This window comes from Ahaetulla prasina, chromosome 4, assembly GCF_028640845.1.
Source record: "Ahaetulla prasina isolate Xishuangbanna chromosome 4, ASM2864084v1, whole genome shotgun sequence".
NCBI classification, from domain to species: Eukaryota; Metazoa; Chordata; class Lepidosauria; order Squamata; family Colubridae; genus Ahaetulla; species Ahaetulla prasina.
The window spans coordinates 91,753,023-91,780,193 of NC_080542.1; the positions used below are offsets into that span (position 1 = coordinate 91,753,023).

At 39.3% G+C, this 27,171-nt stretch overlaps 1 protein-coding gene across 6 annotated transcripts in view; it reads left to right on the forward strand.

Annotated features, from left to right (window-relative positions):
* The window catches only part of OSBPL10 (oxysterol binding protein like 10), a 137,103-nt gene that overhangs the window by 65,312 nt on the left and 44,620 nt on the right, over window positions 1–27,171 (forward strand). For 5 of the 6 annotated variants that reach the window (XM_058183617.1, XM_058183616.1, XM_058183614.1 and 2 more), the window contains exons 4-6: window positions 9,172–9,363; window positions 11,697–11,907; window positions 18,454–18,590. In XM_058183617.1, the coding sequence (XP_058039600.1) occupies window positions 9,172–9,363; window positions 11,697–11,907; window positions 18,454–18,590 (540 nt within the window). The remainder of the gene's footprint in view (window positions 1–9,171; window positions 9,364–11,696; window positions 11,908–18,453; window positions 18,591–27,171) is intronic. The other variant, XM_058183615.1, reaches the window with a different exon arrangement.

Below are 27,171 nucleotides of genomic sequence, written 5' to 3' on the forward strand. Positions count from 1 at the left end.
CAAATTAGAAATCAGTCTCAGGAGCATATAAAGAGATTGTATAATGTGTTACTTGAAATAGATTCTGAAAGGGACTTGGTAAAGGACTGTATGATAAAGTGGGCACAAAATTTTCAGGAGCCAATATTATTGGAAACGTGGGAAAAAATTTGGGTTAGAAATGTTAAATTCACGAGGCACAGAATCTGAGGAAAATTTTTATAAAATGTTTTATAGATGGCATCTAGATCCTAAAAAATTATCGTGTATGTATCCAGAAATGAAAGCAAAATGTTGGAGATGTAATTGTGATGACGCTACATATTTTCACATTTGGTGGACTTGTAAGGACATAAAGGCCTTTTGGATAAAAATTTGGTGGATTTTACAAAATGTTCTGAAAAGAAGATAAAGTTCCTGCCGCAATTTTTCTTGTTGGGAATTATTACGGATTGTACAGTAATTGAGACTAAATTGATTTTAAATCTAATAACTGCAGCAAGATTACTAATAGGACAATATTGGAAGAAAAAGAAGTACCAACAATAGAAGAATGGATATTGAAAGTTGCCAATTTGGCTGAGATGGCGAAGATATCAGCCTTTTGAAAGACAATACGCAAGAAAGATACTTAAAGGAATGGAAAAATGGATTGACTATATTCAACGAGATATCAGACTAAGAGTTATCAGACTGTTTTGAATGATTATGATGTATTATTTTGATTGCTTTTGGGGAAGTTAGGAATTGATGATTGTAGGGTATAATTAAGTTGGGACGAAAATTTTTAGCATATGTTTGTTTTATTTTAACTATACCTTGTGCTCGTTCCGGGAAGTCGGGGAGGGGTTGCGAAGGGAGGGGAGGGGGAAAGGGGAATTTTGTAAAACTTTTTGAATAAAAAAAAATATATTAAAATACCATCATTTTATTTTTGTTTGTCATAAGGGATTATTATAATGCGCTTTCATTTTATTCTTGTCTGTTTTCTCCATTAATCTCTTGTGCCTGTTTACTTTTATGTATTTACTTAAACAATTTATATGGTCTCTCACCATGCAGCAGTTAACTCTAGGCCACTAACATTAAGTAAACAAAATAGTTACTATTTTTTAATTGTTTAGATCATTAGATGATAACAGTCAATATTCAGCTCACCAGATGCCCAAAGAAAACCATTTATTTTTACAGTCAAATTAATAGAAACAGGGCTTACTTAATCCTTTAGCTTGAATACTCGAGAGTGCAGTCAGATCTTTAAAACCTTGCAGAAGACCAACAGGATTGCAGCCTTGCAAATCTCAGGGGAAATACTGTTCTGCATGACAAAGAAGGCATGTTTCGTGGATTCTGCAAGATGTCACTGCTTAATAGAAGAGATCCAGAGCACACCCATCTTATCAAACCTGGTGGGATGAACAGAAAAGATTGGAGGCAAATAGTTCTTATAGGTAACTTGCTCTGTACCATGTAAGACAGGGCTGTCAAAATCACGGCCCATAGACTGGATGTTTCATGCACTGGCCACGCCCACACCCAGTTTACTGAAGGGGAAAAAAGGCCTGATATGTCATATGAAGCCACCATGACGACATGAGTTGACACCCCTGATGTAAGGCTTTATAAGTGACGATCAGCACCTTGAATTGCAATTGGTGCAGCTCATAGAGCAGTGATGCTGTATGCACATATCTTGACAACTCAAACTTTCTGTGGATGATTGATATCAACCTTTTGATGTAGGCAAGGTTGGAAATGCTCCACAAGATTTACTGAAATGTTACTGTTTGGATATAAATGATAGAAATCACTTTTTGAATTCCATATGGCATTTTTCCTTCCCTGCCTTTTATACCAAAAAGTGTTAATGTAGAACTTTATTTTTTGTATCACACTTTCTTGTTACCCTGGGCTGAACTCATATTATATTAATTTAGTTTGTTTATTACTCCAAGGTAATTTTTTGTGGTTCTCAATAGAAACACATAGACTTTCACATAGACATTCTCTGTTTGATATTCTTGCATGTTTGTCTTCTGTATCATATTTATTTTTCTTTACCTAGAAACTAATATCGTTAAGATATAATTGAAATAAGATATTGTTCAGTGTCTCGCAACAATTTAAGATATATCAATGGAAAACCTGAATTAGAGTTTGAGTGTTAGAATTGATTGGATGAGGGCCAGTGAACTAAAACGGAATCTTGTGGTGCATTGTGGGAAACATACAAGTGTGTACCTAACAGAGCTGGTAAACAGGCAGCCAGCTGCAATAGCATTGTAGTCTGGCTAATGTAACAATGCCATACGCTAATACTAAATAATAATAGCTTAGAAAACCATTAGGTAGAATTGCTTCTAAGTCTTATGAGACAGCCGATTTTAGACACTGTTTTTAAATGTGACAAGTCAGCATTGTTGTAATGGAGGAAGCTCCTGGTATTCTGCTAAAATAGACAATATTTTAAAAAGCTACAGCTTATTTTTGCAGTTTTCTGGAAGGTCTCAGGGTGTTGTATGATGTGACAGTCTCACTAGGCAGTAGTGTTTTGTTGTTGTTTGTTTAAATGTTGGAAGATTTCCAATTTTCATCCCTATTTTTAAGTTTTTAATATTTCTATTTAAGATTTTTAAAATAAAAATATTGAAACTAATACAAACTTACATAAAGTAAGAGAGAAATAAAAGCAAGCTAGAAGAAAACTGAAAATGCAAGAAAGGAAAAAAGTAAAAGAAACACAAGAAAGATACAAAGAAGTAGCTTCAGTTCAATTATAACTTTATCTCTTACTCTGTGGTTGCAACTTTCTTCATTCTATAATTTATCCTAATCATCAAAACCATAAACTATAAGTTCTCCTTTTGCTGTCCTTAAAGATTTCTAGCTAACATTTGTGTGGATATTTTCTTTGATTAAAGAAATAAACTTTTCAGCAAGTTTTATTGTCTTCACCAACCATTCCTCCTTTATGAATAGTACTAAATCTTTCCATCTTTGTACATACAATGAAGTTGCTCATGTACAAAAACAAAGTTGCATGATTTTTTTTAAACTGTTCGTCACATACATCATGTATGTATGTAAATCCAGAATTTTCTAGCTTTTTTATGCATCCATCAAACATGGTGAAATGTTCCCTTCTTTTTGATATTTCCAACATAAATTTGAGATGCTTTTATATATTCAAGACAACTTAGTGATATTTATCAACAATACATCATTTTATAAAATTTTCTTTAAGATGATAATATGGTAAATTTCAGTTCTTTCCACAACATATTTTCTCATTGTCCTATCTGTATATTATTGTAATCAAATTTTTACATATTTAGGTAGCTGCCCATTTTACAAAAAATGACTGGGTGATGTACAACAATCAATGAAAACAACAAATATATAAAAATAATTATAAACATATAAAATTATTACAAATTAAAAATGATATAAAATTAAAATATGCAAACCATATTGACAGGGTTCCAAGTAACACCCCCATGAAATCAAACTCTGAGGCTTGCAATTCCTCAAAGCTAACTTTTATTAGAGATGTCATATTGGCACATCTAGGAAATCCTGAATCTGAGAGCTTCCAAGTTTTCCTCACCAAAAAGAAAGTTCAAGACCTTGCCCACTTCTCCCACATGACCACCACTGCTCCAATCAATTCCTTCACGTACATAAGATAACCTCCACTTTCTTCTCAGCATAGCTGTCAGACATCATGCCTTGAAGTTCTCTGCAAAGTTTTATTATGGCTAATTCTACTTCACTCATGCAATCCCCCCTCCCAACTTCCCACAGTAGGATTGTGGCAGGCCTGGATCCTGACAGCACCAAGGTAATATGGCTTCCGGGCCTGACACATACAGTAAAAAGATCAACCTTTGTGGCGCCATCTGGTTCTGTCGAATGGTGATAAAGCAAGGTCTCAAGGTTTTGCTGATATATATTTCAGAGTGATAATGGGGATGAAGCTAATGTGACTTTGGGGTGGGAAATATTCCATAAGGTGAGTATTGCAGTACAGATCTGCCTCCTGAATGTAGGTCCCTGGCAGATGATAACTGCAACATGCCTTCTCCAACCCTTCTCTTCTAGATCTAATGGGGCAGACTGATGGAATCAGGGAGAGGTAATCTATGCATGCCATCAGGGGTGTCATTGTGGGTAAGATCACGATGTTTTTTGCCTTTGCAGAGCTGGAGTGAGCATGGCCTGCATGGGCCATATCCAGCCCGCGGACCTCCAGTTTGACAAGCCTGCATACTAGGAATATCTCTGTCACCAGTTCATCTTGATTTATTTTACATTCTCTTGACAAAATTCTCCTGTCTCATAATAAATTAGCTATTTGTGTTTTGCTATTATTACATTATAAAAATGCTTCATATGTTGTAAGTCACAAAGATGATTCTTACTTTTTTGGGGGGGACGGGATGAAGAGTACATTTCAAAGATTGGGTCATTTTACTGCTGAAATTTGGTATGTAATCTCAGGATCCTGTTTTATTCAATATCTTCACCTCTTTGAAGCCTTCAGATTCCTGTCCTATAGCACATTTAGATATGTCACATAATACAAAATGTTTTCTTTCTGTCAGCCATATCTAGAAGGTCATGTAAATGTTTTGTTATTCAGCTTTTAAGTTACTAACCTGGAGATGCCCAGAGAATTTCATTTTGTCCATTGGATTATTCCATGCCTACAGGAACTACTGGGACAGATTATCTGAAGGTATAGAGCTATTTCCATTTATATTGCTCCCTACTTTCTCACAGCTGACTTTGGCATGCCTTAGCTCAATTATGGACTAGATAAGAGAATAAACAAACGAAAATCAAATTTTAATAAAATGGAGATACTTTTGAAAAAAAAACCCACAATCTGGAATTCAATTTTAGCCTGCTATGAATGGGGGTTGCATTCTCCTTGGAAAAGCAGGTTTTCAGATATTTGACTGTTTCTGGATCTCCATGTAGTGGTAGTGGGAAGGAATGCATATCCATATTTACATTTAGTTAAGTTAGTAGCAAATATTTTAATTATATTAAGTTTGAGAGCAATATGTGCTCTGTTGATAATAAAGTTATCTTTGAATAACCTCTGAAAGCTTCAGACAATTCAAAATATAGTAGCTAGGTTGCTAAAGGGTAATGATTCAGAATCATCTTATTTCCAGATTGAAAAATGTATACTGGTGGACTCTTCCCCAAGGTGGCTGCTGAATGATAGGAACTTTTCTTTTTCCTGCTGACGATCTGCCAATTTTGCTGCCAAAACTGGCAGAGCTGCTTCCTGGATTTGAATGGGAACACATAGGAATGACCCAAGATAGCTTCTGGATGTCCGTGGATCGACCTGGGAATGGGAGTCTTGAAGATTTCAGTTCCGTCTGGGACTAATAAAAAAGTCATGGGCATCTGTCTTTTCTCCCAGCAGTTCATTTTCTTAAGAATGCTTAGGTTTTAAATTCACTTTTTGAAGCTTTTGTTTTATTTTTATTTTAATCTTTAAAAGTTGACCAACTGGTTGAATGCTGATTTATTTTACCTTCCCTCCCCCCGACTTTTTTGTTTTTTTTCCTCTTGCCCTTTGATTTATGTTGTTGTTTTGAATAACTTCTGCTTTTTTTATAAGAAAAGCACGGCTTGGGATGGTGAAAGTATTTTTATTTGATTTACATCTATATTGGACTTTTATTAATTTGTAAAATGCTTGGAGCGTATCTTTTTAATTCTTTTAATTTTTGATCAAAATATTCAAAAATATCCTGTTTTTTAGTTATTTTTTCATTCTTAGGATTCCTGTGTTTTGTTATCTACTATTGCCAAGTTACACAGAGCAAACAAAAAGTTACAGATTAAAAGCTTTTTTTAAAAGTTTGTTGAAATAATAATTGTGGAATGATTCATCTAACCATAGTTAAATTCTAGATTCACAAAAGGAATGTGATCTGAAAGCAATAGATTCATTGGATCTTAGATTCATAAGGGACTTAGTCCCTTAATGCTTTTTCAAGAGGCAACTGGACTTTCTGATTTTTCTTTAGACATTTTGTTTCTCATTCTGTTTCTTGGATGAGAAGCGAAACGTCTTCAAAGAAAAACCAGAAAGTCCAGTTGCCTCTTGAAAAAGCACCTTTGGGACAACCATGACCTGGATGATTAAGAATCTTCATAGACACCTATATACTTAGAATTCACAGATTTAGAGCTTTTGAGTTGATCTCACATGCCTCTCTGAAGTTCAAGCTGAATTCATTTACAACAGCAGAAACCTGACCGCGTGGAGAAGTGACAAATTACGGTACTTTTCTTTAAGAAGATTAAGGGAGATTGGGAAATGGATTTATCACATTAATCTGCAAAACAATTCTATGTGGATTTTTGGGGAAGGTGGACCAACTTTGGAGATTGGATTTATCAATTGCTGTCTGGTTAAATATAATAAGAGATGGTATTAAGAAATAAAGGTATTTAAGATATTTAAAATCTTTAAAAAATAAAGAAATAAAATTTAAGAAATAAGATATTTGATCTAGGACAAATCACTGTTATCTTTTGGAGGATTTGCGATAGATAAGATGCCATGGTAAACTTGATAATATTAACAATTTGTTAACAGTTCTGAAACTTTAATCTTGCCTTTCTTATTATTTTTATTTTTTCTGTTAACTATTTGTTCATTAATATAGTATATAGGTATCAGGCTAACAAATAGATAGATTTAGTATTGCAAGCAGATTTAGTATTTAAAGATTTGAGGGGGGCTATTTCGCAAAGGGTGAGAAATTAATATTGTTATATATTAATCAGAATTCAACTGGGGGAGATAATTGGTATGTGTTAAGGTTTTTTTTTTTTTTGTTATTTTTATTCAAAACGTTTTACAAAATTTTTTCCCTCCCTTTCCCCCCAACCCCCCTCTCTTCACTAATCCCTCCCCCTGCCCCCTGACTTCCCGGATGAAGCACAAGGTATAGTTAAAAATAAAACAAACATATGCTAAGAAAATTTTCCTCCAAAACTATTATACCAGTTTTCCCTCTCTAGCTCTGACTTCCTCCTAACATAACAAAAATCCTTCAGAAAAAAAAATTAACAATTAACAGTAACAAAATATATAAATCAATAGAACAAATTAATCCTAAAGTATTTAAAACCAACTAAAGCATAAAAATCCAATCCAATTCAAAGAATATCTCCCTTATAGCTTCTATAACCATATAATTTCCCCCCCCAGGTCTTTCTTACATAAACTCTTTCAAAAATATTCTATTCAAAATACAATACAACACATTATAAAATTTCAATACCAAGAATTACAGTAGCTATTCAAATTTAGTCCTTCCTCGTCAAAATCCAGTATAAATCCAAATACCTAGTCTTTTATGATAGATATAAAACATATAATCAACCCATTTCTTCCAGATCTTCCTCACATATTGTCTTTCAGGGACAGTAATATTTTTGTCTGTTAATAATTCAAAACAACCTCGTTTCAAGGATAATACTTTTGTCTCTTGCCATTTTTTTTTATGCATTAATCTCTGTCTTTCCTTCATTACTCCTTTTGAAAAGTCAGTCACAATATTGCCTAATAGTTCCTTATGTCCAAAAATCCACAAATTACTACCATATATTCCATCAGTCCAAAGAGAGAATTCTTGAAAAGCATTAAGCCTGTAAATTTTTTCGGTTCGGGAGACAGCCTCCTGTAACACAAATTCTGATATTTCATCCAAACTATTTAAAGGAAACTTCTTTACATCAACTTGTTTATTCACGATCATATCTTCATATTTATCCACTTTTATTTGTATCTCCTCCATTGCATTTAAGTCCTGATCACATTGGTTAATTTCCTCCAAGCCTTGATCCAAAAAGTCCCCATTTTTTATCAATTCGTATTTTTGAATAATTAAATACATTCTTTCTGTGAAATCCTGTATAAAGTCACGAATCCATTCTTCTGAAAGAACCTTCATGGCAAAGTTCTTGCTGAAAATCCCCTTATGAAATACTTAAACAACGTAATATAATCCAACAATCCACAATCCAACACAATAAGATGAAGTCTCCATTCAGTTTCGATTTCGCAGCAAGGCTATCGGTCTATTTGCAGTTAGTCAAACGCCATTTTAAAAGAAGGAAAAATTTTTTTTTCTCTCTTTAAAAAAAGGAGGAAGTCAGGAAATCAACAATACTTGCAAACCAGTAATTGTTCACTCATGCTTCTTCCGTCTGCTTATAGAAATCCACAAAAAGAAATCAATTGTTAGTAGAACTTGGACACCTTCCTCTTTTCCTGCTTTTGCAGGAGACGCGCTGGATACTGGAGATAGGAGGAATTCAATGGGATTCAACCTTTCGGGACTTTGCATAACAAAAACAAAGCCCCTAGGGGAATCTACCATTCTCCCCGCTGCTCTTCCCCCTGCTCTCTCAACCAGAGAGGGAAAATTAAGTCGGGAACAGCTGTTAGTAGCTGTTTATACCGGCTTTTACCATATCCAGTGTGGAGTGCCATAAATTAGCACCCAGCGAGAAAGGTGGCGCCAAGCGGAAGTCGTGTTAAGGTTTTTTAAAAGCAGTTTTTTAAAGTCTTGTTTATGTTCTTTTTGTGTGTTTCTTTGAAAGAATTTTTTTTAAGTTTTGTGTTTGAATTTTTGAATAAAATAAAATTAGAAGGAAAAAAAGATGTTGTTTTCAGAATTCAAGTTATTCATTTTAGTATTCATTAGGATCTGAGTAGCAAGGAGATCATTTATTCTCATTATGAGCTTGTTTGGATATTAATACCATAGGCATCTTCTTAAAACTATCCATATTTTCAAAAATGTACTTGCTGGAAGTATGGGAAAGAACTTTTCTGTATTTGGCCATCAATCCATGAAAGATCTGAACTTCAATTCTTTTCATCAAGAGGTCATAGAAAAGATTGTTATTCCTCTTTAACAAGATTTTTGGCAAATAATTGACAGTAATTTTAGATAACATTTTATTTTATTGGATTAGATGTTTTGCTTTTTAAATGTTTTGAACACCATACTGATAAAAATATTACTTTAGAAAAATAAATGAATAAATAACAATACTTTCATTTCTTCACAAGTACAAATATTTTTTTGTTATTTAGGAAAAGTCCTCATTTTTCCTATCATTTTACTTTAACTCTCATTTTTCTAGAGCACTCTGACTTCACGAGCAAAAAGTTTGACTTTGTTGCCCCTTGGAACAGCTAACTCCACATCTCTCAATTCTCAAAAAATCGTAAGTCAGAGTGGGCCTCCAGTTGTCACCATTACGCATCACAAATCTCCTGTGGTAGCCCGAAAAACCAAACCTCAGTATCCCCACCAGCTTCATGGAGTCAGAGAAGTAAGAATTACGTGAAATTCTTTTACGGGTGAAAATGTGATGTAATATCTAGAGTACATTGTTACTTATTGATTTAGACTTTTTTTCTTCTTAGTACTATAGAATACTATAAAATTTAACACTAATAATTTGTCTTAATGGTTGAAATTCTTACAAGCTAAGTACTAGTTTTTACTATGTTGTATTGGTAAAGGATTTATGTAAAGCAAATGTTTTAAAGTGTTTTGAGCTGCTAAACTTAATTGGAATTTCAAGTGCATCTTAGGGATAGTCTCACAAAATCATAACACCAAAAAACAGGTCTTATATTTGTGTGTGTATGTGTATTCATTCTTTTTGGAGGGAAAAAAATATCCTGTTGTGGCAGCAAGCAGCTTATGTGAGAGATTCAAGATCTAATTCTGCAGATTTTACATTTTTAAAAAGATGAATCTTTTTCAGTATTAGACATTTATAATAATAAAGTTCAGTATTTGATGAAGGAAGAAATTAAAATAATGTGGATTCAATTTAAGAATCCTTTGGGGCAGATATGCTTTCATGGATTTGTCTGTTTCAAATGTCCTTATGTTTTCAAACTTCAAAAGAAAAAAACCCAACCAAACTGCAATTATTGTTTTCCAATGCAAAGTAATGAACATGTATATAGTAATTATTTTTTAAAAAGAGAAAGCTTCAACAGTGAAAGCTTTTGCTAATGGAACTGTGGCTTGAATACTTCATAACATTGAGGTTATTAAATTTTTAAATATAACGGGAAAAAACTTTAACAAAATTTTTGAAAGGTTTTGCATTTGATACATTATATAACAGTTGAATTTCAAACCTAGCACATAATGTACCAAGGATTGGGTAAGGCAGTTCTCTTTTATATAAATTTTGTGTCTTTGCTATTTTCAATTAGTCCAGTTTCTTATAAAATAATCAAATTATAAGTTGTGCTAACATAACTTATAATTGGATTTGAAATTTTAAAGTTGTGAGGGTACTAGTTAGGTTGACTCCCTTAAAAATCAAAGCTATATATTATGACTACTTAAATTCAGGCTTTATAGAATCTTATCTACTTAGTAGTACAGTGCTGGTAGTTGAAGTTAGATTAAAGATGTCAGCAACATGTCAAGGCAGTAACTATTATGTCAGTTGTTATTGTTTTAATGCAGGATGAAGATGAACGGCATTATTTGATTCTGTTGGCTGGTAATGATCTTTAGTTTAGAGTATATATCATGCATGTTCTCATAAGAAGCTGTCTATAATCAAAATAATTGAACTCTATATGCATCTATCATATTTCTCCGAAAATAAGACCCTCTCTTATATTTTTTTGAACCCTGAAATAAGCGCTTGGCCTTATGCATTCAAAAGCCCGATTGGGCTTATTATCAGAGGATGTCTTATTTTGGGGGAAAACAGGGTAATTATAATCTTGGTATACATTTTGATTCTGACAAACACTTTGTAGGGGTAATGGAGAAACTAATCTTGCTACCTAGTTAACAGCATTCTCCCAATTGTTAGACCAAGATGCAGTCTTTACACATACATTAAACTGGTTGCCCAATCTACTCCATACATAAGCATACCATATCTAGATTTTAACAGTTTTCTACTCTTTACTATTATAATAAAGAATAGTAAAAGAAATTACTATTTTTTCATCTTCGAAGTGTTTATGAGTTTATCACTGTATTTGTCATAAAATCTTTGTAATAGTCCCTTTAGCATTTTTTCACTTCATTTCATTCCAAATCATTATGAATCTTTATTTTTATTTTTAATCATTGTACTATGGGCACATTTAACTTTCTCCACATATTTCATAGCACTTTTTATTTCCAACAAAGTTGCCCTTTCTCTCCTTTTAAATGTTTCTATTCTCTTTCAGTATATTCTTTGTAATCATATTTTACCTATTTTCATATTATATAACTTTCTGTTCTCATTTCTGCAGCATTCTCATATATATTTTTTATTATTCACAGTCTCTTTTACTTCATCATTTCACCAAGGGTCCTTTTTCATACTTTCCATTAGGATAAGTTCTCTGACTTCACTGGCATTCTGTAACTTAATTCTCTTTACTCTGATCCACATTCTTTTTCCTTGCACTCATTTTCTGTTTATTCACTTGAGAAATTAATCTGTTTTCTAATACCTTTCCATAAAGGACTCATATTTCCTTATCCATTAGACTGCTTTCACTCTCACTTCTTACCCAATTATATTTACCCAATTATATTCCATCTCAGAGAATAGGATGCCCTGGAATTAATATTTTTTGAAATTAGATTTTGTATTTATACGAATTTAAATAAAATATATATTTGCAGATTATGGCCCAAGTGGAAGGACAACAGAAGAACCTTGTGCAAGGCATTGAATCCCTTCCAGGTTCTGGTCCTCTTTCTGCCTTTGATCAAGACTTGCTGCTTTTAAAAGCTACCTCTGCTGCTGCTCTCAGTTGCCTGGGAGAATGCCTACATTTGCTTCAACAGAATATAAGCCAAGTGAGTGTACCCCGGAACAGGACATTAACTTCAGGTGTGTAAACTTGGCTAGTTTCTTTCTTTCATTTTTGTCCCTTACTGGCCCTGTAGTAATTGTAGTTGCCATATGACTAGAGTTTTCCAGTTACACAGTAGATGAAAAATTCATGTGGTTTTTAGTCAAAATATATCAAAAGGGGATCATGGAATCTCAGTGAATAACAATCTATGCCAATATTAAAATTTATTTTTATCTTGAGAATAACATGGAAGTCATTTAAACAGTATTTATACATATACGTCAGAGAGAAAAGCATAAAGATGTTTTTGCCAATAATATTTGAATATATAATATAATACAGCATTATTTTTGACATTAGATTAATTCAAAGAACAATAATGAAGATGTTGAATCAATATATTGTAGTTCTAAATGTACCCCATTTCTTATGTGAAGGTGCTCAGTTATTTAGCCATTCTTGCTTTTAATTTTTTTTAAATTATGAGGTAATTGTATCTGTCTAGCTGCTGTCTGTCTGTCTGTTTGTTTATCTAGCTATCTTTCATCTGAGATACTGTCTCCCCAATAGACAGCTCTGGGAGGCTTAAGGAACATAAAAAGATAAATAGAAAAGTAATTAAAAATTTAAAACTATGCAGAAAAACTGGGACCAAGAAGATGGATGGTTTGGAGATAAGATTTTTTTACCCCATCAACTACCTCTAGCAGCAAGTCCAAAGAAAAACTGGCAAAACCAAGTTTTAATGCTCTTCTGGAAGGTCAAATGGATGGGAGCAGTTCTCTGGTGGAAGAGTATTTCACAGGGTCAAGGTCACAGTGGAAAACACTCTTCTCCTTGGCCCTGTCTGCTGGAATCTCTTAGCTGGCAGGCTTCATAACAGGACTCTTTCACTGGTGCAAGTGGGGTGGGCCAGTTCCATTAGAGTAAGATGGCTACTCAAAAACTCTGGGCCCATGTCATGTAGGACTTTAAAGGTAATAATCAACACCTTGTATTGGACCTGGAAGCAAACTGATAAACAATGCAGGTTGTGTAACAGCAGAAGAGGCCTCCAGAATTGTGCATGCCACTGCATTCTGTACAGCTGTAGCTTCTGAATATTCTTCAAGGGTAACCCCATTAGATTGCAGTAATCCAACTGAGAGTTGGGTATGAGTTATTGTGCTCAGCATCTTATGATCCAGTTAAAGGTGTAACCTTTATATGCAAAGGAGGTCCTTTGCCCATAAAGTGGTGCAAAGGTCCTCCTAGCCACGACTGCCAATTGCTCTATGAACAGGAGTCATGAGTTCAGGAGAACTCCAAGTTGTGCACTGGAGTAGTACAACCATATACAGAATTAAATATGATAAACTACTGGATCCTGAGGTACATTGCACCCACAGTCATTACGTCTTGTCAGGATTCAGCTGACGATTGTTGTTCTCCATTAAGACCCCATACACTGAGAAAGGGTAGCTACAGCATATTTGGATCACCAGCATGTCATCAGCAACTAGCTCATCCCATGGTATCGGATGATCTCACCCAGCGATGTCATACAGATGTTAGGGGCCGTGATAGCTCAGGCTGTTAAGAAGCCTGTTATTAGAACACAGAGCCTGCAATTACTGCAGGTTCAAGCCCGGCCCAAGGTTGACTCAGCCTTCCATCCTTTATAAGGTAGGTAAAATGAGGACCCAGATTGTTGGGGGGGCAATAAGTTGAATTTGTAAAAAATATACAAATAGAATGAGACTATTGCCTTATACACTGTAAGCCGCCCTGAGTCTTCGGAGAAGGGCGGGATATAAATGTAAAAAAAAAAAAAAGGAGTGGAGAGAATACCAAGCCCTGTAGCACCCCACAAAGGAGAGGGCTGGACCTTTTGCTCTCTGATTGGGACTGGCCTTGGAGAAAGTAGCCAAACCAGTGCAGTATTGTGCCTTAGCTCTAAACCCCACAGCTAAACCAAAAGGTTACCATGGTTGATGGTATCAAAAACTGCCAAGATGTCAAGGAGAGCAAGAGTGGATGCATGATCATTATCCCACTCTCACCAGAAATCATCCATAAGCACAATCAATGCCATTTCTGTCCTATAACCAGGCCTGAAACCCAGCTGAAGTCTATCCACATTATCTATTTCATCTAGGGCCCTCTGGACCTGCAGTGCAATAACTTTTACAGTGATGGCGTTAAACTGGATGGGAAATTGTGCAGGCGGCTTGGGCCTAATGATAGTTTTTTGAGGAGGGGGTGGACCAATGCATCCTTAAAGTATGCCAGGAACACCCTCTTGCAATGATGTTTTAATCACTGCCTGGAGCCAGCTGCCAGTTGCTCTCTGAAGGCTTTTACCAGCCAGAAGGGGCAAGGATCTAATAAGGACTGCTTATTAGAAAGCTATCTCCTACCTCAGGTCCAACAGGATCAAACTGTTCCTGGATAACTGGACAAATCTGTTCCCTGGATATCTCTAATTTACCTGCTCCATGCGTGATGTCAGACTAAACAGATCCGAGCAATTTTATCTGTCAGGTGTTTGACAGTCCTCTGAGTGTTTGTCTGAGCTTTCCTTCCCAAGGAGGGACCAGGGCTGTCAGGTGACACTCTGTGGATGCAGCAAGATTGGAGAAATAGTGATGTTTTGCAGTTCTTGCCATCATGATGTACGCCTTAATAGTGGCTGTGACTTGTGTCCAGTTGAATTTGTTCTTCCAGCCGCACTCTAGCAATCTTTTGGGGGTTTTCAGCACCCTGAGCTCCTTTGCAAACTACAAAGAGTTTTGGGAGCAATGGGCCAGAAGAGGGCGCATGGGCGCAATCATGTCAGAATAACAGAGTTTGAAGATACCTTGGAAGTCTTCTAGTTCAACTCCCTGCTCAGGCAAGAAACCCCTTATTGTTTCAGACAAAAGGTTTATTTATTTATTTATTTATTTATTCAAATTTTATACCGCCCTATCTCCCTAGGGACTCAAGGCGGTTCACAGGCAAATAAAAACCTATCAATACAAAAAGTAAAATAACCATTAAAAACTTATTAAATATAGCCCGAAAATTAAAACAGTATATAATAAAACCCATTTAAAATTTACATTTAAAAACCTAGTCCAGTCCTGCGCAAACGAATAGATGTGTTTTAAGCTCGCGGCGGAAGGTTCGGAGGTCCGGAAGTTGACGAAGTCCTGGGGGGAGTTCGTTCCAGAGGGTGGGAGCCCCCACAGAGAAGGCCCTTCCCCTGGGTGTCGCCAGACGGCACTGCCTAGCCGACGGCACCCTGAGGAGTCCCTCTCTGTGAGAGCGCACGGGTCGGTGAGAGGTATTCGGTAGCAGCAGGCGGTCCCGTAAGTAGCCCGGCCCTATGCCATGGAGCGCTTTAAAGATGGTTACCAACACCTTGAAGCGCACCCGGAAAGCCACAGGTAGCCAGTGCAGTCTGCGCAGGAGAGGTGTCACATGGGTGCCACGAGGGGCTCCCTCTATCACCCGCGCAGCCGCATTCTGAACTAACTGGAGCCTCCGGATGCCCTTCAAGGGGAGCCCCATGTAGAGAGCATTGCAATAATCCAGCCGAGACGTCACGAGGGCGTGAGTGACCGTGCATAGGGCGTCCCGGTCTAGAAAGGGGCGCAACTGGCGAACCAGGCGAACCTGGTAAAAAGCTCTCCTGGAGACGGCCGTCAAATGATCTTCCAAAGACAGCCGTTCATCCAGGAGGACGCCCAAGTTGCGTACCCTCTCCATCGGGGCCAATGACTCGCCCCCGACAGTCAGCCGAGGACTCAGCTGACTGTACCGGGACGCCGGCATCCACAGCCACTCTGTCTTGGAGGGATTGAGCTTGAGCCTGTTTCTCCCCATCCAGACCCGTACGGCCTCCAGACACCGGGACAGCACTTCGATAGCTTCGTTGGGGTGGCCCGGTGAGTGTCATCAGCGTAAAGCTGGTACCTCACACCGAAGCCACTGATGATCTCACCCAGCGGCTTCATGTAGATGTTGAACAGGAGGGGCGAGAGAATCGACCCCTGCGGGACCTCACAAGTGAGGCGCCTCGGGACCGACCTCTGCCCTCCTGTCAACACCGTCTGCGACCGGTCGGAGAGATAGGAGGAGAATCACCGATAAACGGTGCCTCCCACTCCCAATCCGTCCAACCGGCGCAGCAGGATACCATGGTCGATGGTATCAAAAGCCGCTGAGAGGTCTAATAGGACCAGGGCGGAGGAACACCCCCTATCCCTGGCCCTCCAGAGATCATCAACCAACGCGACCAAAGCCGTCTCAGTGCTGTAACCGGGGCGGAAACCGGACTGGAACGGGTCTAGATAGACAGTTTCCTCCAGGTGCTGGGGAAACTGACATGCCACCACACTCTCAACAACCTTCGCCGCGAAGCGAAGGTTGGAGACCGGACGATAATTACCTAAAACAGCCGGGTCCAGGGAGGGCTTCTTGAGGAGGGACCTTACCACCGCCTCTTTCAAGGCGGCCAGAAAGACTCCTTCCAACAAAGAAGCGCTCGTAATCCCCTGGGGCCAGCCTCGTGTCACCTCCTGAGAGGCCAGTACCAACCAGGAGGGGCACGGGTTCAGTAAACACGTGGTGGCATTCAACGTGGTTGTCCAATCTCTTCTTAAAGCCTCTAGGTCTTGGCTGCTTTCTGATTCAAGGTTGTGGCCAAAACCTCATGGGAGATCCCCCAGCTGCTGGAACCCAAGCAGGTCCACAAGGCCCAGTCTGTCTGCTATCTTGGATTCAGATTATATTCATTCTTTTTTTTAAATCAAAGAAGTGCACCACTGCAAAGTAGCATTCTTTGAATATTTTTGAATTTCAACCATGTCAATTTGAGTCGATCACACTAGTATGGTTTGGCTCAGCATATGAAATTTTGATCCTGTAAGTATAAATAATTCAGATGTGAAACATACCTGGTTGAATTCCTAAAGTAGAATTGAATCATATTCTTAGATTTAGCAGCTGTCATTTTAAATAAAAACTTTCTTTTCAAGCTGTGTTGATATTTCTTTCTTGCCTATGTATGCTTTGAACTATTTCGACTTGGAGATTTTTTTGTGCTGTTGACCTGGAACTCTGAAGCCAATTGCATTGACTCTGTAGATTGCTTAAAGTAGAGCCACAAAGATCTAGCGGTGATGTTTGCTTTGGTTTCAAGCCATTGGAATGTTTTAAGGCACAAAGCACTGGGCAAGCACAAAAACACAGCTTCTGGAATTCTTTCCTTGTTTCATCACAATCAGTGCAGTATGAACAAATGGTGCTTGCAGAATTCTGGACAATCAAATAGTCTTCTCCTTGGAGTAGAAACTGCTACAACTTTATTTTTAACTTAAAAGACAGTTTGTTCATCTATGCCTATATTGTTTTATTTGAAGCAGATTCTTGGCTGTGGTTGCTGCTATGAACGCCAAATGACTAAAGAAATCTCAGGTGCCAGCAGATTTTTGTAAAGAAATGTTAACATAATTTTTAAAGTAAATAAATATATTCAGATTCAGTTTTAGATGATGAAATAAAAAAAGTATCAGAGCATCTGTGTTAGCCTGGGTAAAAATGCTAAACTGCTAAATGCCATGTACCAGTCAGAAATTGAGTTTTCTCTATTAATTTCAAAAGAACCAATTGTATGAAATATTTATTTATTGGAAGATTGTCATTTACAACTGCTAAGAAAAGTAGATAAATACAGAGACAATTTGGTAACTGCTGTGACAAAAGAAAAAATAAGATGGGTTAGAAATGGCAGGAGAAACTTTTGCCTAGGTCTTTGTCCGATTTCCTCTGGGTTCCTGCTTTTGATTCATCAAAGCCTACCCTTGCTATTTAATGCCCAAAAGCCCTGCAGTAGACTATATGAATGAGAGATATCCAAGAAAGAGGACCCAAAAGCCACTCTGATCATCACAAGCTTTATTAAAGGTAAATACTTACAGGAGTAAACATGTAATGTCTCTGTGACAGATAACAAGTATGTATGCTGTGTTCTACCAAGGCATGTCCATGGCGAGAGGCTGGTTTGTAACACTTTTATAGCAAAACAAGGCCTGTGAAAAAATAACTGATCAGTGAAGTGCTCTTCCCATGAACTCCTCAGTTTTTCTGTACTTGGCAGAACCACACTGTATATTCCCAAATATATTCTGTATCATGCTGGGTTTTATACTAAAAGCTCTTGGCAGTGATTAAACATGGCATTGGTTTGGTTCAAAGTATATACATGCATAAGTTCTTACAAAGGGCAGCAGCAGGAACTTTTAAAATTATATCTTCCTTAAGTCTCTTAAAACTAAAAAAAATAAGAAAATGTTGGATAGCCATTTGTCTGAAATGGTGTAGGGTTTCCTGCCTGGGCAGGGGGTTGGACTAGAAGACCTCCAAGTCCCTTCCAGCTCTGTTATTATAAAACTTTTTGGCCCGGTCTGCTGTTCCACAGAGATGTATCCAGATAGAAATATGCTGAAAGAAATATTTCTTATCTAGGCTTTCTGTGTCATTGCCTCTGTCCTCCCATTGAAAGATGGAATGCATACTGCAGGAAAGATATTGCAGATTACTTTTTCTTGTTTTAGAGAATATCTTAGTATGGCATGGATCAAAGTCAAATTCTGCAGAGATACTGAAAAATAGTGCTCTTGGTTCTTTAACAACAGCGAGTGCCAGTCTCTCATGGTCAGTCATACCATCTGGGATACAAGATGAAACTATGGTAAGTCTCGTATGAATATAATTAAAACAACATTTATAAACTATATTTGAAGGCTTTGCACATGTTTTGGGGTAGGATACTGTCATATAGCAATTTGGTTTAGGTTCTTGTATCTAGGCATTGTAGTTTATATATGGTTTATTCATTTACCAGCAAATTAGAATATCCCGCTGGGGAGGATTGGACTAATCATATCAATGTCCAGTTTACATCCTGAAAGATTTGAAAACGACATTTTGATACATTTATTTAATTACATAATTGTTTCAAAAATAGCTTTCATAATAGTGTCTTTGTTATTCTCTTCTGAAGCCTATATTTTTGGAAGATAGGCTACTTTCTACAAAGTCAAATCAATGGCTCAGGCCTATCAGTCAGTATACGCTGATTGATAGCAGCATTCGAAAACTTTTGATATAAGCTTTTTCCAAGCTTGCTTGCAATTGCCATAGATTAATCATATAACATGTAAAGTAACATATTCTACAACTGATTTACATTTGTAATGATCTGCCAATTTCTGATTAAAAAAGAATTATTAGCAAGCTATAATATATCAAGCAAGAACTTTTTTTTTAGATTGCAAGTTGCCTGTTAACACTTGAATTAGAATTTATGTATTTGTGTTTGGTTGATTATTTCAGAGCACTTCTTAGTTGTTATTTTAGGTCTTTCTTATGCTATATAAAGGGACATGGTGGCTCAGGGACTAGGACGTTGAGCTTGTCGATCGAAAAGTCGGCAGCTCAGTGGTTCGAATCCCTAGTGCTGCCGTGTAATGGGGTGAGCTCCCGTTACTTGTCCCAGCTTCTGCCAACCTAGCAGTTTCAAAAGCCCGTAAAAATGCAAGTAGAAAAAATAGGGACCACCTTTGGTGGGAAGGTAACAGCGTTCCGTGCGCCTTTGGCATTGAGTCATGCCGGCCACATGACCACGGAGACGTCTTTGGACAGCGCTGGCTCTTTGGCTTTGAAATGGAGATGAGCACCGCCCCCTAGAGTTGGGAACGACTAGCATGTATGTGCGAGGGGAACCTTTACCTTTATGCTATATAATTATCATAATATGTGTTCTACACATTCTCTTTTGTATTAGTACTGAAATAAATGAAATACCAATACAGAACCATCCAACCATATCTTTTTACACACCATTTTATTCTCCTATCGCCTCGTCTCCCTCCCAAATATATGTTACCTATGATAATAGTTTGGATTTAAATGTAATAAAAATACCTGGATCATATTACCATATGTGGTGGACATGTGTTGAAGTGAAAAGATATTGGACTAAAATACACACGTGGTTGGAGAAAATGATTAAAAAACACATAGATTTCAAGCCAGAAGTCTTTCTGTTGGGAATTATACCTGAGATATATACTAGAGATGTAAAATATCTGATTGTGAATATTATTACAGCAGCCAGGATTATGTTTGCTAAAAATTGGAAAAATGAGAAGTTACCTTTGCAAGACGAAATAATTAGGAAGATGATGGAATATGCAGAGATGAGTAAATTGACATTTGAAATTAGAGAACAAGAAGATAAGCAATATTATAAAATATGGGGTTTATTTTATCACTGGCTAGAAGGAAAGATATGCTAGAAAAGACAATATAAGATATATGTATGAAAGAGATGTTTATTTTGAGATTGCACAAGAAGATATGTAAACACCCCTTCAGCACATTGTAATTGTTTGATGAGGGTTTTTTTTGTTGTTGTAAAAAAAATAAAAACTTTCTTAAAAAAAAATTACTGGGGCCATCAAATTGAGAAGGATTTTGAAAAAGAGCAGGTCTTTAAGATCCAAACAGACAGGAATCTTCTGTATAACGTGCTTGATATAGCAGTTATTGAAAAAAATACCTGCAGTCAAGCCCCAAGGCCCGGGCTTGCCAAAGCAGGGTGGGAAGGAGCATGGGTGAAGGGGGATATCAGGACTGCTATTGCAGCAACTACGGAGCACCGGTAGGGGGAGTGTGTCGGGATGGCTGCAGCAGAACAGAGATGGCCCAGTTGTGCAGCAGGGAGGCATGGCATGGACGGCTGCTCTTCGCTATGATCAACTCAGCGGCCTCAGCGGCAGTGGACATGACAAGGCTCAGTTGCGAGGCATGGAGGCTTGGCTGAAAAAATAACCCGACGAACAGCGGTTCCAGCCCGATGATCAGCTGGGCCAGAGCTTCACTGCATGACAATCATTGGGGCGAGGCCAGCAGAGAAGTGGCATGACTCGCCTACTTAAGGGCACTTCCAGCACTGATTTTGCATCTAACAGTCTTATTAACAGATTTTACAGACTACTGTTTTGCTGCTGAATGATCTCATTGTATGCCAGAGTCGGGCTGAATAAGCCCAGTTTGCTTCCTCACATGTGTGGCATTTTCCTACTGGTGTCAGTCTGGAGCTTGGACTTTTGAGATCTGGTTCATTTAAAATTGCTATTCTGGGTGATTCTGGAATTGAACAAAAACAATGGGAAAAATTACAAAATATTGGGATCTGCAATTGAATTTGAATGCTTATGGAAAATGAAATCTACTGTTATACCAATCATGATTGGAGCCTTCACAGATCTTAAGGCCTTCTTCAATATCAGGAAATACTGAATTTATAAGAACGCAATTTTACAAAAAACAAACAAACATCCTGCTTGGAACTGCCTATATTCTTAGACATTGCCTCAATAATACTAAGATCCTTGGTTAGGATTTGAATTATTAAGTTTCTAACAATCCTAGATAGTGAATTTGATAATAGATTGCCCACACATAGTAATAATTATAATTATTCAGTAGAATTAGGACTAAAGTTAGGGTTAGTGTCAGGATTAGGATACAAACTCAAGTTCACTTTAATTCCTGAAAGCCCTTTGTGTGGCCCTGGACAAGTCCTTCTCCCTCAAGCCAACATACTCCATAGGTTTGCTGTTGTTGCAGAGAAAAATTACAGGATAGAGGCTATATACACCCTGATCTCTGGGAGCAAAGACAAAATATATGTCAGATCCGTGTATCTGCCATTCTTCATGGAAGAAGGGGGAGGATTTGGATTTGTCACATTTAGTTCTTTTTCCTATGTATCCTAAGTATCCTACTTCCTGCCTGGTCTCTTTGTATAAACTTTAACCTGATTTATAACAGTTGCTTGCGCCAGAAATGCCTGGAGAATTCTCACCTCTTGGGAAATAGGGGTGGGGGAATGTGTAGAGAGAGGCTCTTCTTAACTGCTTCTCAGAGAAGACAGTATGATATCATCTTCACACTTATGGATTGTTGGGAATCCACATCGGACCATGGGGTCCTGGATTGCATGCCCTGAGGGACCTCAGTGCCTGCTTTGAATTTTGACTTGCTTTCATCCCTTTTCAATAAAAGGTTCCTTTTGATATACAAAGTTTTCAAGAGTTCCTATTTTCTTGGAAGTGGAGAGAGGCTGGTCCTTACATAAAGCAGGTCCTGCAACAGTGATCAATCTGGAGAGGAAATTCCCCCCCCCCAATTTCCACTCTATTGTGGGGACCTTGAAACAATGTCTGAACTAAGCAGCGAGCAAGGAGAAGCCAAGTGCTGGGGAGAAACCATGACAACTACCCAGCCAGACACCGGCTCCATATGTCCCATCGAGGACCTCAAAACTGTCCTTGAAAGCTTCATGAAGCCCCGATGGTCAATTGGCATAGGAAAGAGAGATAGCTGGGATGGAAGAGCCAAGGGGGTGACCTTTACCTGCGGCAGCTGTAAGCCTGGGTGGAATATGAAGCTGGAGGCCCTCTCCAATCAGAAGAGCTGACCGAGGAACCACTGGCGGATGATCGACTGGAGCAGTACATCAACCGTATCGTGGTGGAAGCCCTGGAAAATCTCAATGTTCCAGTGAAGGAGAACAGGGGAACCAGCAGCCAAGGAAACTTGAGCCATCACCCCTTGGCCATAGCTGACCAAGCAGATGACCAAGCCAGCGGAGGAGCAGCCGAGCCAGGTATCCAATTTCCTGCCATCCCAGTCCAGCGATTGTCCTTGGCCAACCCAGGGGACTATAGCTAAAGAGGCCCCCTCTGAGGGTAAGATTTGATGGAGTCCCCCAAAAGTTGGGTTTTTTTGTGGCTCAAGTCCTCACCTACGTGCAAGTGTATGGGAGGAATTTACCCATGAGTGCGAGTCATCACTCTAGCCCTAAAAGGGGCAGCTGCCAGGTGGATGTTGAGCCTCCACAACACTGATGCTCCAGAGCTACAATGATTGATTCATGACTGCCCTGCGCCACCTCTTCAAAGACCCTCCTGCCGATTGCAAAGCCCACGACTGCATTAGAGTGGTAAAGCAAGGCCACTGTCCTGTAGCTGAATACACCAAAGAATTCCGTGACCTGGCCAACTGAGTTGACTGGCCAGAGGATATCCTAGTCTGCTGGTTCAAAGATGGACTCAACAATGACCTGTACACTGTCTGCCTGGCCTGTGGTGCCCCTAACTGCCTGCATGAATGGTACGTGATAGCAGAGGAGGCAGAGATCAACATGACCTGAAACCAGTACCACATCCCAGGGGAAGCGAGAGCCATTTAGACCCCAAACTGCCATGCACCGAGGTCATCAGGTTGCTTTAATTGTGGAAAGGAGGGGCACCATGCAGCAGAATGCTGGTCAAAAACCCCTACCAGAAAGCCTGATTGCCCATTGGGGTGGAAGCCTGCAAAATCACCCCTGAGGAAAAGAAACTGCGCTGAGAAGCCGAGAGGCCATGGAGTTCCATTCCCCTTCTTTCCAAAATCAGAGGAAGAAACTCTGGCACCCCAAGAGGACCTGAGCCAGTCCAAAAGCAATCTGGAAGACGACCCGCTAGTAAGCAACCCAATCGAACTGCTCAATCTACCCCCGAGACTTTTTATCCCCAGCTGAGGGAAAGGGGAGGAAGTAGCAGCATTGCTGGACTTGGGGTGCACCCGATGCCTAATTAGCCTAACTCTGGCAGGAAGATTGGGAATTCACCTAAGGAAAATGAAAACCCCATCGCTTTTTGCCAGCTAGGTGGAACTATAGCGGGGGGGGGGAGGGGAGCCAGCCATTTTTGCCACAGAACCATTGCAAATGAAGCTGGGGGATCATAGTGTGATCCTCACATTCATAGTAGCCCCAGGAATGGAATGGCCACAAGTCCTAGGGCTCACATGGCTACAGAAGTGAAACCCTAAAATTAACTGGAAGAGAGGCAACATAAAATTCCAGGGGCATGTAACCTTCACGAACATACCAGAGGGAAAAGAGGAAGGAAATGGAAATGTCGACCACCCCACACTCCCCTGTGCATGCTTGCATCCCCGTGCATGTGCCCTTCGGAGATGCGCCCCACCTTCCGCTCCCTGTTTGGGCCTGGAAAGCCTCCTGCACCAAACTTTGCCAGCCCAGGCCTCTGCAGGGGAGAGAGGGAAGCCTCAGCCTGCTGCTCCTGCTGTTGCCAGGGAAGCAGCAGTGCAAGCATCGCCAGGTGAGGGGGCACGCTTGCCTCCCTCCCCACCTGAGCTTCTTGCACAGCCCAAAGCCTCTGCTGGGGAGGGAGGGAAGCCCCGGCCTGCTTGTCCTTCTCTGGCAATGGCAGGAGCAGCCAGCAGGGCAGAGAGGGCGGAAGCAGGCTGCAGTGGCGGGCTATTTGCACCGACTAAGAGGCAGCGATAGCTCCTCCTCCTGCCAGCCTCGTGCTCCAGGCAGTATCCAGCCAGCCATGCCTGGTGTTGTGACCCAGGTTCCTGGACCCGGACTCCTGGACTTGGATGATTCAGAAAGTGAGGGAGAAGACCTGGCAAGGCCTGCTTCTCTTGGACCCTCTCCCTCCCCGGCACCCACCCAAATGGAGGAGGAGGGGCCGGCAAGGCCTGATTCTGGTTACCACCTTTAAAGCGCTCCATGGCTTAGGGCCCGGGTACTTACGGGACCGCCTGCTGTTACCTTATGCCTCCCATCGACCCGTACGCTCTCACAGAGAGGGTCTTCTCAGGGTGCCGTCCGCCAAGCAATGCCGGCTGGCGGCCCCCAGGGGAAGGGCCTTCTCTGTTGGATCACCTACTCTCTGGAACGACCTTCCCCCCGGTTTGCGCCAAATATCTGACCTTCGGACCTTTCGTCGGGAATTAAAAACTCATTTATTCATTCAAGCGGGACTGGACTGATTTTTTAGATTTTTTAAATTTCTAAATTTTAAATTTTAAATTTTTAAATCTTCTGTAATTTTATATGGGGTATTTTAGGTTGGTCAATTTGACGGTTTTAATTCAGCCACTATTGAATAGGTATTTTAAATTGATTTTTAACTTTGTATACTTATTGCTTTTTATCTTGGCTGTACACTGCCCTGAGTCCTTCGGGAGAAGGGCGGTATAAAAGTTTAATAAATAAATAAATAAATAAATTCTCCCGGGCCTTCTTCTGATTTGGCAACGCCCCAAGAATAGTTTTGGAGTGATGCAAGACTGCGCAGACGTGACCGGCGCATGCAGCAGAGAAAGCGTTGGGACAAAGAATGATGGTCATGCAGTGACATCTGCAGAGACTATAAAAAGGAGGCGGAACTTCCTGGTTTTTTGTCTTGGACAAAGCAGTGAATTTGCGCAGGCAAACTGTATCAATGGAGGGAAGAATATATTCGTGAGTAATTCTGGCCTTATCTATAATTTCCTCGTTATCTCCAGAGACTTGGCAGGCCCGTGGGTAGACGTGGCCAGAACATTTATCTATGTAAATAAATTAGAAGAGAAGGCCTTTGACTGACTCTTTTTTGGGAGTATTGGGGGAGGGAAACAGAACACCTGGTCTCCCCCTGCGGTAGCCCATGTGGATTCTGGGCAGCGCAGGTTCGAGACCTTTCCTCGCAGCGGTGATGGTGGTGATGAGGCAGGCGGGTGGGCACAGGGGAGTGACTGGTGGCAGCGCTCCTGGCTAGCAAGGGGGTGGATGTCCCGGGGCTGCATGTGGGCGTCAAGGGCATAGCCAGTGCTCATGCACGCTAAGAGGAGCTGCCCAGTGGGCATGCATGTGCTGGGAAATGGATGATCAACTGGCTGGCTGATCTTCCAGTTTCTGGCACTGCTGCACGCATGAAGGCCAGCTGATTGTCGTGCGTGCATGTGCACCAGTAACCAGAAGACTAGCTGGCTAGTGCACATGCATGCACCCGAAACCCAGAAGAGGATGCTGCACATCCAGGCAACATAGCTCTGCGTGCCACCTCTAGCATGCATGACATAGGTTCGCCATCACGGGCCTATATACTAAATTTTGGAAGTGAAGGAACAAATTCATATAAATGTTTTTAATGGAACTGTCAATCTGTGGAGGGAATTTCAGCTTCTGTCATTTAAGATAGGATTCTCCTTTAGCACTTTGCTTGGTGAATGGTTGATTTGTTTGGATTTGATATCTAACTGTCCAGGACTGAAAAAGACAAAAATAGCACAATGATGTATGTTTTGAGTTTAGAATAGAGAAGGAGAAAACTTTAGTTGTGCTCTAGTAATGAAGAGGTTTATTTAGCAACAATTTTACATATTTCAAGCTTCAGAAAAAGTTTTTAAAATTCATACAAGTATGTTGAGAATTGTTTTTAATGATTTAAATTTCCTGCCTGTTTTACTTTAGTTCCAATAGTTTTTGTTTTTAATCTTGGTTTATTATTGGTGTATTATTTATCTATTTATTTATCTATTTACTTATTTAATTTTTATGCTGCACATCTCTCCTTTTAGGTGACTCTGAGTGGCTTATTTTAGTGTGTGCACGTATGTATATGTATATGTATATGTACATGTATATGTATATGTATTTGTATATGTATATGTATATATCCCCCAACTAGCAGTTCAATAGCATGCAAATTAATAGGTACTACTTTGATGGGAAGGTAACAACATTCCATGCGCCTTTGACATAAAACCATGCTGGCCACATGACCACAGAAAATGTCTTCCAACACTGGCTCTCTCAGTCAAGAAACAGAGAGGAGCACCATCCCCTAGAGTTGGACACAACTGGACAGGGAACCCTTTACCTTTACCTATACATGTATAGTGTAGGGTATAAACTGGAGCTGAGGGCTGAATAAAGTTTTCAACACATTTTATGGTTCCTGTTGTGACCCAGAGCCAAGTAGTAGCAACAAACTCAGTCCATGATAAAATAAACTTTATTTGAACAGCTGGGAATTACTCCATTCCCAGCATCGTTCAACTCAAAGTAAAACAAAGGCCTCCCAAACACAAATTCTTCAGTTATCACAAACCTAAGTCCAATTAGGCAAAACTGCCAAATGGACAGAAGTCACAAAAACATGAAGCAGAGGATGCAGCTACAACATTGTGTTCTGGCAAACTGAAACACTGGTGCTGGTCTGTTATTAAGCCTTATTATTATTTATTATTATTATTATTATTTATTCGATTTTTATACCGCCCTTCTCCCGAAGGACTCAGGGCGGTGTACAGCCAAAGTAAAACAAACGGTACAATATACAATTAAAATATAGATTAAAAAACTTATTATATAGTTGGCCTAAAAACTTTAAAATATATAAAACTAAAAAAACCCT